The sequence below is a fragment of the Epinephelus fuscoguttatus genome, linkage group LG3 (assembly GCF_011397635.1).
Source record: "Epinephelus fuscoguttatus linkage group LG3, E.fuscoguttatus.final_Chr_v1".
NCBI lineage: Eukaryota > Metazoa > Chordata > Actinopteri > Perciformes > Serranidae > Epinephelus > Epinephelus fuscoguttatus.
This window is the reverse complement of record NC_064754.1, coordinates 27787823-27801972: the sequence shown is the minus strand read 5'-3', so window position 1 is coordinate 27801972 and position 14150 is coordinate 27787823. Positions and strand designations below refer to the sequence as shown.

The 14150-nt window shown below is 42.5% G+C and overlaps 1 protein-coding gene across 2 annotated transcripts; it reads right to left on the bottom strand.

Annotated features, from left to right (window-relative positions):
- Positions 1–1435: 1435 nt before the first annotated feature.
- On the bottom strand, positions 1436–14150 carry palb2 (partner and localizer of BRCA2). 2 transcript variants are annotated; one of them, XM_049572234.1, is made up of 13 exons: positions 14073–14150; positions 13676–13763; positions 13532–13591; positions 13266–13446; positions 10195–11706; positions 6775–8219; positions 6478–6630; positions 4789–4871; positions 3597–3746; positions 3396–3512; positions 2879–2969; positions 2563–2774; positions 1436–2486 (listed from the first exon to the last, which is right to left on the bottom strand). In XM_049572234.1, the coding sequence occupies exons 1-13, from the start codon at positions 14093–14095 to the stop codon at positions 2255–2257; spliced, it is 4347 nt and encodes a 1448-aa protein (XP_049428191.1). In that variant the 5' UTR covers positions 14096–14150; the 3' UTR covers positions 1436–2254. The 2 variants fall into 2 exon arrangements, with proteins under 2 accessions (XP_049428191.1, XP_049428192.1); XM_049572235.1 differs by having other exon boundaries at positions 10195–11700.

Genomic DNA, 14150 nt, shown 5'->3' with positions numbered 1-14150 from the left:
ATTAAAGAATATTTTCACACTTACCCACACCAATGTAGTTGTACAAATAGTGTTTCAGTCTACCCCAGATAAACCATCTCAGGAATTTGTTGAGCTATGGAGGAAATTATTGTTTGGTGTAAAGTAACTATTATACTATCTTTAATAATGTCAGCTGACGGAAAGCTTAAGGGAACTCTGAATAAGGCTATAAACTCACCTGTGTGTCAAAGCTCTGAACAACATAGAGCATCGGTGTGAAACATTCGGCCCGGGGGACAAAACTGGCCTGCCAAAGGGTCCAGTCTGGTCCACTGCACACCTAATATTGATGTACTTCTGAAGGCTAAGAGGTGTGAGGTGTCAGGAGCAGGTTAAACAGCTTTCTTCATGTAAAGTGCTGCTTCAGAAGCTCTTCCACCCTGAGCAGAGCACAGTCCTCTGACAAACACTGAATACTTATTGGGGCCACATTTAAAGATATTGATCATTGTGCAAAATGTCTCAGCAGCGTCAGTGTAAAATAATCTCTGTCAGACTCCTGTGTGTATTGGTTGAACCTTGTGGCTGAGGCACTGCCAGAACATTTGATTTGTAAATGGTTTGTAAGACAGGGGATAACTTAACCTGCCTCCTCAGTAGCTTCCACTTTAGTTTGGTGTGGTGACGCCAGCATTTCCACACAGGAGAGGAAATGTACGGCAAAATGCACAGTAAGTATTAGACCGACTAAATGTGGAAAAACAGAGGCATATTGTTAAAACTGCACTTAATTTTCTTTAACAATCTCAGGCTGTTCATCATCTATTTTGTAAACGGATGAACATTTTCCAAATGCACTTCCTTCACATTAAAGGCAAACATTTTGAGGAGTTGTTATTTGGTTATTTTAAAGTGGTTTTACTGGTCCAGCTCACTTGAGATCAAATTGGTCTGTGTGTCATCCATGAACTAAAATGAGTTCGACACCCTGAGAATGACAGTCTTTTAGCGCCTCCTGGTGGACACAATTACAGCTTCATTTACAGCAATTCATATTAAGTGTCATACATTTCTAGGTTGTTATTTTTCAGTTAACCCTCAAATGCAACCAATGTGACCAATACACTCTATAGAAACCTCAGGGTTCATGGATAGCTTTTTCATAATTAGACTTATAACAAGTATATTTTGTCACTAATAAATTTATGACCTCAATCACAGAAAAAAACAACACTGATGCAGTGACACAGCCATTGTATGAATTTTGTGTCAAAGCAGTTCAAAATTATAGTTTAATCCACATAGACTGACGTTAGTAAGATAGAATAAACTTCCTTTTTTGAGTCAGTGCTGGCAGAGTAAATATTTGTCTGTAATCTTTGCCAAAACAAGAAAGTATATCCTGACTGTCTACCTTCTTAAATGGGAAATCAGTGTGCCTAAGATGGTCAGAAAAATAAAAGCAGACAGGAAATACAACAGAATTTGCATATGTTTAATGTAAATTATAAAAGAAAACTTTGGCAACACTTTTTTTTTAAATATAAGAAATACAACATGTATTCAAGACAGAACAGGAACGAACAGTCAAACAGCAGCAGTAACAGAACACAGTCAGTTTTGGGAACATAGGTCTAAAAAGTGAAAATCCACCTTCATGTAAACATTCCCACATGAAGAGGTTCAGTGTGTGTTACTCTAAAAACAGTGTAGAAAGGCTGCAGGACGACAAACACAATTTAGAAGCACTCCACTTTTAAAGATTCAGTCTAGTTGAGGTTATTTTAGGAACAGAAAATGACGTGTGGAATATGGATATTACAGTGACACTCCTGTACATGAAAGATGAATTTCGTCAAGCTGAAACGTCTTTAAGGGAAGCGACAAAAACCTCTTTGCAATGTGCTCAGGATCAAGTTGAGTTAACAAATGTGATAGTGAAGTATTTTAAAAGGTTAAAACATTCATGTAAACTTTCATACAGTGAAATATTTACTTGATAAAAGTAATCATAGAGTCTTTAAAGGGACAGTTTGGATTTTTTGAAGTGGGGTTGTATAAGGTCCACACAGTGTATTTCCTACAGTAGATGGCAGTCGGTGATTTTCAAGTTTGAAGAAGCAGGCAGGAGTACTGTCACGGAAGCTGAGCAATGTACTGCTGCGGATGGGGGAAACTGTAAATCACATTTTTAGTCTCCTAAAAAAGTCTAACCAAAAAATATCAATATCAAATACGCTGGGTTTGGATGAGTACCTCATACATCTCCACTTCCAAAACTATCCCTTAAATATTAGTGGCAGAGTGAAGTCTGACTCGTGCTGTAGCAGTGTAGAGAAACATCTCCGTTGTGATGACCAGTCACCAGAGTACCTCCTCCACCCCATCTAGCCAGCTGCCAGCCCTCGCTCTCAGGAGCCCACACCATCCTTGAGGCCCCCCTGCGCCCGAGCTCCCACACGCACACACTGCCGCTCTGACTCAGGCCCACCACGCTGGAGCTGTTGACATCAGCTTCGCACAGCCTGCAGAGCACAGAGGCAGATGTTACACGAGTGTATATATGCAGAGATACAAAAAATCCATCAGTCCTCATCTCACCTGCCAGACCAGGCTTTGGGCGGATACACCCGAGTAGCCAGGATAGATTTTCCACTTAGAGGGTTAAGGGCCACCAAGGAGAACAGGACGGTCTTCTTCTTTTCCTCTTCCTTCCCTTCGTCCAAAAACATCCGCTCTTTGGCTGTGGCTTCTTTTTCTTCTTCATTCAGGGAGCTCAGCAACTGGTGCTGCAGCAGGACGAATAGCACTCCCTGTGCACCGACATACACACAAAAACACACGGGAGTCAAATCATGAAGAGCGAGACAGATATGGAGACACAGGCAATTTTACAAGAACTGTCAGTCCCCCTTACATGCAAAGAGGAGTATCCTCGCAGACAGGCTGTGTGTGATAGCTCATCTCCGAGGATGATTCTCCGCAGCAGCTGTCCAGTCTTTAAATTCCTGCAACACAAATGATACATTCAACTGTAAACAGCTGATGCGCATGTGAGGGACAAATCTAGATGTTTCTCTGACACTTTCTAGAACCATTATTATTTTTTCATCAAAGAGGAAACATGGAGTGCTTAAGTTGACATATTCAACATTTAAAGTGTCAAATATTTGCGCCTCATGGTCCTGTTTTAATCAAACCTGGCTTAACTAATCCAGGCTAACATGCTGTTATCAGGCTAAAATGATCCTGTTAATTCTGTACAAACTTTCCTTTTGTTGTATATTTTACTGTTTCATCATTATTTAGTCCAGAGAAAACAATGGTATGCATTAAACCTCTGTAGGAGCAAAAAGCTAGATGTCATCAAATATTTTAAGACCTTTTGCTGTGAGGTTATTATCAGCATGGTGATTTGTTACAGTTTTGCTTACCAGATGAAGAGGCGTCCGCCCTCGTCAGAGCCGATCAGAGCATCTGAAAGTTCGTCCACAGGAGCGAGAGCCCCGACACAAACACCAGGAGACATGAGAGGCTGAGAGCTCGATGTGCTGAGAGAAATTAGACAGTGAGATATCGGACTGTGCCATGAAGAAATAACAGACAGAATAGAAACATGGCCAACTCTGTGTTACCTGCCGCTGTCTGACAGCGTAAACACCTGCAGGGCGGAACCAGAGGCTGAGTGGGAGGATGTAACCACTCTGGACTTGGACACACCAACGACAGCCTGGACGACATCCTTAGAGAGCAGCACTTGTGAGAGGCTGGAGCACGACAGGGTCCTGTGCACGTGGACGACATGCATGTAGTTATGTGTAAGAGGCTTTTTAAACTTTAAAAGCCGGTTTCCATTGTCATGCCCATTGTTTCATTTTCATGTCTAATGAAAAATATCTTCAGTTTAGCACTTAAAAAAGTATTTCACTGCTGGAAAATGGCCGTTTCATAAAACTAGGCTGTGTATTCAGTAGAAAGACAAATATTTTGAAATTGCTACATGACCAGAGAAAAACAGCTGTGGCATTTGCTTTTGCTCAAGAGGTAGAAAACCAACAAGTACCAGACCAATTAGCGCTCCAGCTAGTGGGTGACATAATGTGAGTTCATCAATTTTGAAACAATATGGCAGCTGGCTAGTAACAAACAATCTCAAATTACCGTTAAACAGTCTGCAATAATATGTTTTTGAAAACATTTGAGGCCAGATAGAGGCAATGCAAAAACAGAATCTTGGTTCATTTTTTATCAGCACTGCTTAGTTTTAATGTTTGATCAGTGTTTTTTAACCTCTATTTTCTTTTCTTTCTTTTTTTTTTTCAAAGATTTTTTGGGGGCTTTTTAGCCTTTAATGTATAGGACAGACAAGTGTGAGGCGGGAGAGAGAGAGGGAATGACATGCAGCAAAGGGCCACAGGCCGGAGTCGAACCTGGGCCACTGCGGCAACAGCCTTGTACATGGGGCGCCTGCTCTACCACTAAGCCACCAGCGCCCCACCTCTATATTCACTATGCAGGAAACAGTATGCCACTCAGTTCATAAGTTCTCATATTACAGACAAACAGTGCACCAAAATGTAGCAGGCATATGAAAATGAAAAGTACAATTTATAGTTCAAGCCCTGGAGCTGGTGAAATTTTCACTGAGAGAAAAGCAGGGAGATCTGAGTGCAGGCAAGATGGAGGGAAGCTGACCACAGCTCATTTACACATACTATCCATATTGTTATAAAACAAAACTGGTTGAAATTCACCGAAGTATTCCTTTAATTCATTTACAGACATTTTGCCAAAAATGCTAAAAGACACTTTGTGTGTTTTATTCACCTCACTTCTCTGATTTCCAGTTGACCCAGAGTCACACACATCAGCCCAGCAGCATCTGGGACTGGAAACAAATTGATCACTGGCTGTAAACAAACACAGACATACAAACAATAAATTACTGCATGTTTGACTGAATTTCAGTGTGCCATATTAGAGGGTGTCATATTTGGTCCCTGCAACAGTAAACGTTGAGTCAACAGTTGTTTTTGTATTTTGGAAATAATAATAATGATAATAATACATTCCATTTAGAAGACACCTTTCAAAACACCCAAGGTCACCTTACAGAGTAAGCAGACAACATAACTCCTATCTATTGATTTGAAAATCAGCGTCAGCTGAATGTCTCAGTTTTAACTGTATCTCTATCAGGGCTGCAACAGATGACTGCTTTCAGTATTGATTTTTTTCACAGATTCTTTGCTGAATGTATAAAATCTTAGAATATTGTGAAAAATGTTCCTTACAAGTTCCTAGAGCCCAACATGACATCACAAAACTGTTAATTTTGTCCAAACAAGGGGCTAAAAGCTACTATTTCATTTACAATGATATAAACAGAAATGCAGCAAATGCTCATGTTTTAAATGCTGGAACCAGCGAATGTATGGCATTCATCCTTGAATGACCATTAATCAATGACTCTGACATGTATGCACACATTTGCAGGTACACACCAAGCAATAGGGCTGACCCAAAAAATTCAAAGCTTCGTTCGATGGCACGTGATTCGATTGTGAAAAAAAAAAATTGAAGCTTCTGCACTTTTTTTCCCCGTTTTTTTGGGGGGAGGCTTTAAACACAACACCAACCCCCACCAGTCTGATACTGACAACGAGTGCACTCAGAGCTGGCAGACATGTCCAAGAGGTCATCAGATGTGTGGTTCCACTTTAAAATATGCCCCGACAACTCCCAGAAAGCAGAGTGCCAGATTTGCCAAAAGCAATTGGCATATCACAACTCAACAACAAATTTGGGAAATCACTTGAAAAACGTAAGTAGTAACTAGTAGGCCTAATAGTATGGTTGTAGTACATGAGCCGCACTTGGCTCAGAATAGCCTATATATCATGTAATTAAAAAAGAAAAAATCTCTGACAAGGAAATAGAAAGCCTGATGCACAATGGAGATCTGCTATTAAAATAAAATAGATTTTATTGATGTAAAATATGCATTTTCCAGTTCCACCGGTCTGCTCTGAGTCTGGTGTCAGAGACACTTCTGATGCTCTGAGTTGCGCATCTGTTTGATTGTGCTGCAGTGTGCGCCGAGGGTTTTAATTTAGTGTTTAATCAAAAGTTAAACACTACTTATCACCGACCATTAGTGTTCTTTCATTTGTGAATATTTTTATCTTAATTCTAGTGTTGGAAGAAACTACATTTTCGCCATATTTTTTTTCCTTTTTTTTTTAAATGAATTGAATTTTTATATAACTCAACCATTTACATGTAATTAGGTTTAATTAAAGTTACGCATATTTAAGGGAAGGGCTGCTTTGAGTGACGAGCGGTCTGCATGGCATCACCACAGTCTAACAGACAGATCCACCCCTCACTCCTCTACAGCTCCAGCCTCTCGTCCAAATATGGTAACTTCTGGCTCCAAAAAAACAAGGTGGCAAAAGCTGAAATGCTGAACTCAAAGCTTCAAAATAGCATTACACAAATCACCCATACACTCACCTCATTGAAGGCCCAGGTGTGTGTTAAGCTCCAGTCAGAAGCTGAGGTCTGACTCCAGAGACACACTGCCCACTCTCCAGCTGCTGCGACATACAAACCACCTGAGGACCTGGATAGACAGCACACATCCACCAGACAGCCTCCTGCTGGGGCCTGAAAAACACAGACACACAGACACACAGACACAGCTGTTCACTCAAAAATGTTATAGATGCTGCAGTTACACACCATAAATAATTACTGGCTTTGATTCAAAACTGCATGTTGCAGCCAAACAATCCTTAATTCTACACGTACCTTCAATGTGTGTGTGCATCTCATCATGTGTTCGTCTGCTGTCCCCACCTGCCCACCTGAGCCCTGTGACTGGATGCTGGATACAGCCGGGCGGTCATCATCGGTACATAACGGCTCAGGTGAAGCCTGGATCTGAACAGCGGGGGAGGTGGGCGGCTGGCTTGAAGGGACGGAAGTGAGGGATGGACAGGGAGTCAGAACAGGAGGGGAGAGGGCCTGGGTGGACGGGCTATGAGAGGGAGGCAGGTTGAGAGGTGGGGCACTGGGAGAGGAGGTCAAACGGAGGGCAGCAGGGATATGGTGTGGGGTGAGTCCTAGGGATGGTAATGCGGGGCTGGAGAGGAGAGCAGAGGAGGGCATGTGCGGTGTTACAAAGGGTGCTGATGCCACAGGGCTCAACAGGAGCTGAGAGTGGACTCTGTGCTGCAGTAAACACTTGTCCTGATTCTCATTGTCCAGCAATCTGTCTCTGGCAGGACTTGTGGTGGAAACAGAGGATTCATTTGAATCTTTAGCAGCATTCAGATGCTGCACAGGAGACTCACTGTCGTCACATAACTGTGCAGCAGTGCAGCTGTTAGAAGGCTCCTCGGAGGATTCCTGTAGAGGGCCATTAAAGGAAAGAGTCTTGATGATAGCTTTGTCTTCTGCTTGGTGGTTTGTAAACCGCTGATCCGCTAAAGGGCGGAGCGCCGCAGGACAATCTGTCTGTTCCTCTGATGAAATAACAGAAGACTCTTTTATTTGAAGTTCATCTGAACGCCTGATGATATCATCATTCACCTGGCCTGCAGGTCTGTCTGCAAAGTTGATGTGAGGCTGTGGCTTGACAGGGTGGTCAATATCTAGAATCACAGTATGTTGCTCTTTATTTTGATCAACACAGTCAGCAGCACAATCTTGAACCACTGACACAGACTCTGTGGAGGTGGTGTGAGTCTGACACTCAGGGTGAAGGTTTTCAGTCTGCTGCTCTCCGGGGGTTTCTGCAATATTTTGATCTAATGAACATTCAGTTTGCTGGCTTGTCAATTTATCTGTGAGCTTGTGCTCTACTGACACGTTCTGCAGGTCTACAGACTGTGTAGCAGCTTGTTTTGCTTCAGTGGGATGGGGGGAGGTTGTGATTGTGGGCGTGAGGCTGAGCTGAAGTGGAAGAGGCAATGCTGGGTCACTGCTGCTGTAATGAGCGCCAAAGCGGCGGCTGCTGCTGCGTGTGTTGCAAGACGGCGATGTAAAATGTTCGACCCCTGATTCCAGAGCAACTTGACGGAGCTTGTGCAGCTTTAGGGAGGCAAACTGGTCATCGGGGAGATGAAAATCTCGTGGAATGTCGAAGTTCGTGTTGTTGACCAGCAGGCCGGGGGACAGGGAGGGCAGAGGAAGCAGAGATGACTGGGCAGATGGAGAAGAGGGCAAGAGGAGGGACCGCCAGCTTGCTGCACCTGGAGGACACAGAGTGAAAAAAAAATGTAATGGAAGGGAATAGTTTCAGAGCACAATTCCATTTTTATTTTTATATTTATCATGATTTCTAGTTCTGATATTCGAGGACTTGCAAAAAAAATCTAACCTTATTCTTAGGTTAGATTGAACGCCTAAGTGAAAATGCAGGCACTGGGGTTAGGGTTGGCCTACCTTTCTGTGCTGCACAGACTATAGAGATTAGCTATGATGCACAAATTTAATGTTACATCGCTTGCACTGCACATTCATTTTGTTAATTTGTTAAAATACTTTAAGTCATCATTCTTATGCCTGGTCGCCATTCTGCCTGTAATGTTAGATTGAGTGATGTCTTGACTGAACGTTATCTGCAGCTGTGCAGATCTATCATTTTTGCTCTATGGATCTGTGAAGATATTAATAGACAGCAGTTACACCCCTGCCTCTCGTCCAAAAACGTGTAAAAGGTTCACATGGAATGGAGTCCATTTGTCTTTACTGATATATCTTTTTATATTTGTTTCTTTTACAAAGTAAAAAAAAAAAAGAAAAGAAAGAAAAAACATGCAATGTTTGTTGAACCAATACTGAGGTCCAGAATCAAGCACTCAAGTTTTCATGCCTATCCCTAATTTCTACCTATCTCTGTTATCTCCTAGACCCTTTTTAATTTTATTTTGAGGTTATAGGGCAGGGGGTGGCAGTAAGTGTGGGTTGGTGAGTTGGAAAAAATGGGGTCACACTGTATCGTGGACACACAGTATATATGCTGATGTATAGCCTATACTGTCTAAACTGACAGCACAACTGTCTGTACTAAAGTTTGTAATCACCGTTAACTTGACCTTTTTCTTCTTGCCTCAATCATGGCTATAACATAGATAAAACAGTTTCATTCAGACACCAAATATATCATTTACATTTCTATGCAGATTTTGATGCTAAGCTTCCTCCATTCTTACTTAAAAGTCGCTCAGAGGTATCTTTGTTTTGTTCTCCATGTGCAAAACATGACTTCTTTTTTGCCTTCATACAAAATATCATCTATTTGTAAAGAGGACTTTCTACAACCTAAAACGGGGGTGTCCAAACTTTTCTGAATGGGGGCTGGACTAGGTAATGTGAAAATGTCTGCTACCAAGCAGGAAACGTCTGTTGCTTTGTAACCATCCTGTTTATGAAACTCATTAGTTCCACCTGCGTAGTTCCAACTTGGTGCATGTCTACAAACTGTATGACGGTGCTGCAATTGTGAGTTGAACGAAAAAAATGCAAAGTGAACTTGTTTAATCAACCGATATTGTGTGGTGGGCAATGTATAGTTTATTTTGAGAGACTGTTTAAATCGGTCTGCAAGCTGCAATCAGCCCCCGGGCTGGACTTTGGCCATGCCTGACCTTTTCTCAAGCTTTTTTGGCAGGTGATTCCTAACTTTCATGTGTGATTACCAAGGTTAGAATTTTTTTTTTTGTCCACCTGCCACTGTAGCTGGCGGTTTCCAACATCTACCAGCTGCTCAACTGATTACCATTGTGTTTTTTTGGGCTGGTGGTGAGTGAAGCAAATCTAGCAGCCACTTGGATATTTTACCAGAATTTGGCAGGTGGCTGGTGCTAATTTTCAACCCTGGTGAGTGTCATCTTGCTGCACCTACACAGTGTTTGTTTAAACGATGTTATACAAGCCATAACAATTTGATCACTAAAATCAAAAACAGAGTGAAAAAGGGAATATAAGTAAGGCACTCTGACATAAACAGGCTTCTTTTAAAACTAGCAGAAACATTTTGTTTTAGTCACTTCAGGGGAACAGCAATATAAGGATGATGCCAGCCTTTAATTAATTTTACATAATACAACTTACAGTACCCAAACCTGTATTATCGCTAATCATAATCAATATTTTAATCTTAGCAAGACAAACCTGCAGACCAGTGACAAGCAAAGATTTACAGAGTCACAACACAAAACTTACTTCTACTCATCTGTGAGGATCCGTAAGTCCTGCCACTGTTCTTCAGAAAGATGGGATAGACCTTCTCCAGATGTCCAGAGGTAGAGCCAGACCGATCTCCAGAGGAAGGCTGTGTATCTGTGCCCTGGGTGGACACAGGCAGGGGGTCGTCCTGCACTAGAACAGCTTCTCCTGGAGTGAAGCTGGGCTTTGGTCCATGAGCTACATGGAAAGATGGCGAGGAAGAGCCCAGGGAGCTCGTGGGCTGGGGATTATCTGAGGTTTGTCCAAGGCCCAGTTGATGAGTGTCTAAACTGAGAGAGCTTCGTGGGGTCTGAGGTCTCCCTCTGCCCCTGCCTCTTCTCTTCCTCCTACCTCTTGCTGGACGAGTAGTTGTAACCGTGGGAGAAAAAGAAGCATCCATGTCGATCTGACAAGCTGAGGTTTGATCTGAAATCCCACCGGAGTTCTGACTGTTGAGCTCAGCAGATGTATCAGCAGACTGTGATTCTGTATGAGGACCTGAAGATGCAGGCATCAGTGATGAGGAACCGGCCTGAGTGTGTTGATCTGAATGCTCAAGGTTGTGTGTGTGCCTGTTCAATCCTCTGCCACGGCCACGGCCCTGGCTCCTGCGACGTCGTCCCATGCTCAGCTGGGAGAGTATGACGGCCTGCATGTCAGGCTGGCTCTGAGAAAATGTCATACGTCTTGTGGTTCGTACGTAGTACTCTGCTGGGAAAAGTAGTCCTTCCACTAGGGTACAGGAGTCTAAGAGACTCACATCATTTACATCATGCTCTCCTTCAGCCATCTCACTTTTTTCTTCAATTATTTCAGCTTTGTTATCATGGCTTTTTTCAGTTTCCATTTTCTCTGCCGCAGTATCTTTATTGCTGCTGTCTTCACACAGCCTTCTATCACTCTGTTCTCTACTATTCCCATCTTCCCCTCCTCCCTTTATCTCCTTTCTTCTTCCATTTTGTGCGCCATCTTGTTCCCTCCCTTCAGTGTGTATAGCAGGGTTCCAGTGTGTGAGCAGCAAAGATGCTGACTCTGATTCTTTTTTTCCTTCAGCGCTCAGCTCGATCTCTTTTTCCCTTGGTTCCTGTTGTCCCTGTACATCTTTTCCCACGATACCTCCTGTGTCAGTTTGTCCACAAGTGTTCCAGTGTGTAAGCAGCAGAGAGGGAGACTCGGAGTCTGTACCAGAAAACAGCTCTTCACTTTCATTCACAACCTCTCTTTCTTCTATTTTCACTCTCTCTTCACTTCCTCCTGCTTTAATATTCTCCACACTTTCACTCTGCCCCAGTCCTTCTTCACTGTTGTCGTCCATGCTCCTGCCAGCCTCAGCACTCCTCCTTTCCAGGCGCAGGCGGCTGCGCCGAGACCTGAGGCGCAGGCCAGGACTGGATCTGTGATCTCTAGCTGTGTCATGGCTGGGATCTGCAGTTTGTGGGCAAGCAGTATCAGAAGGGAGCAGGAACCTGATCACCTGGCTCTTCCTGGAGTTATCAGAATTTGCTGGACGTGGTAAAAAAAAAAAAAAATCTGAATATTTCAGAATTCTAATTTGAACTGCTATAACAGGCAAAACATTGACCACTTCTCAGAGTAAAGACAGAGTAATTTCAACCATATTACAAGATGTTTTTTTGTTTGGGGATGGACAGGCATGTTAGCAATTTATGTGTCAAAACTGCATCAGAGAAAGAAAGGGTAACAGGTACACATACAGGTGCACAATATATACAACTTTACATCCAAGAAATATATTGCTCATTTCTTTATCAAATTTGGCACCATGATGAGCAGATTTTCAGTGAATCTTCAGAAACTACTCTACCCTCTACCATCAATGTTATTTGCCAATATCTCCTTCCCCTCTTTGCACAGTCTCCTTAGATATTTCGCAGAAGTTCACAAGCACACTAACAAAAATATTAATTTTATAGTGATCATTGTAGTCAGTGTAAGTTTCAGCTGCACTAATTAGAAGGTAGAGGAAATGCCAACAACTGGATATCTGACATGCTGTGAGCAGTATAATAGATATATACAGTAGATGACTTTATGATATAATTAAAATAGTTATATTTGTATTGCACAGAGTTACATGATGCTATATACATACATTTGGTAAATAAATCTATTCCCTAATTCACCTTTACATATTTTACAACATACAATCTAATCTGAGGAATCATCTTCCTGTTTCGGTCAGGGAGGCAGACAGCTTCTCCACATTTAAGACTAGACTTAAGACTTTCCTTTTTGATAAAGCTTATAGTTAGGGCCGGCTCAGGCTTGTTTTGGACCAGCCCCTAGTTAGGCTGACTTAGGCCTAGTCTGCTGGGGGACCTCCTTTAATACACCGATCCCCTTCTCTCCTTCACGTCCTATTACTGCATATTGCTAACACGACTCTACTGCATGTCACTAATTCGGCTTCTTCTCCGGAGCCTTTGTGCTCCACTGTCTCGCAGGTTCCCTCATATCGCAGCCATGCCTGGATCGTGTGTTGTGGTTGTATTGCTGCCGTGGTCCTGCCTGATGCCTCCTGCTGCTGCTATTATTAGTCATACTTCTACTGTTATTATACACATATGACTATTATTGTCACATACATATACTATTACATATTAATGTATACTTACAACATATGCTACCGCAATTGCTGTTATTATTAGTATAATATTATTATTAAAATCTATTTTATTGTAGCCATCGTCATTAGTGTCTGCCCTGCATCTCTCTCTGTCTCTCTTTATGTATCATTTCGTCATATGGATTACTGCACATTTATTAGGCTGATCTGTTCTCTACAATATCTATTGAACTTCTGTCCATCCTGGAAGAAGGATCCCTCCTCAGTTGCTCTTCCTGAGGTTTCTACCATTTTTTTTTTCCCCCGCTCAAGGTATTTTTATGGGGAGTTTTTTCTTATGCACTGTGAGTGTTCAAAGGACAGAGGGATGCCGTATGCTGTAAAGCCCTCTGAGGCAAATTGTGATTTGTGATATTGGGCTTTATAAATAAAATTGAATTGAATCAATGAATAATACTGCAGCTGATTGGGACAGACTCACCTTCAGTGTGTCCCTGGCACTGAGCTTCACTTGTGGCTGTCCCATTGGTGGTGTTTGGTATCAATGGAGATGGGTTGAGACAGGGGTTAGATGTCACCTCTGGGTCTCTTTGGTCCTGGTGGTTCTGCTGATCAATCCTACTCCTCACATGTCTCCGCACTGCATCCAAACGCTCAGCACGCTGTGAGCAGATCAACATGTGTGTGTGTGAGACAGAGAATCCCTACACTGGGCTTATACAAGTAAAGTGAAGGAGTGATTCTTACCTGTAGTCTCTCAGCTGTCCTGAGGTACTCCCTTTGTAACAGTGCCAACTTCCTACGAAGCTGAAATATTAACATGTCAGCAGCTGTCAGAAGACATTGTATTCAAAGCTCACTGTAGCACTTTGTGGCTTTATGTTCAGTTACCTTCTCCTTGTCATCACAGTGCAGTGTGGTCTTCAGCTGCTGCTGCTCACACTGCATTATACCTCCACATATCTCTCCATCCTGCTCCCTGGGCCCAAACATATTCAGGACACACACGACTAAAAGTTAGATTTAGCTATGCCGTGACATTGGTTTAGTTGGTGTGTCTTCGTTTATTTGTTAGAGAACGTTAGCTTGACGCAGCTAAAAAGCTAACGGTACAGGTAAACGATAGTAAACGTTACTTTCGTCATGTTCTTTGCTGAGAGCACACCTAAACATTAACCTTAAGATTTAACGGAGAGGACAGTAAGTGTATCCACACACAAACGCACTTAGTTCGTTGAAATGCCCATTTGTACATTAATTATAACGTTAGTTAATTTGGCAGACTTACAGAGGAGCCGCCGGTGTGTCCATGGAAAGTTTATTTTGATGTTCGATGATGCAGGTATCGATTTAGCGCCAATTTCCC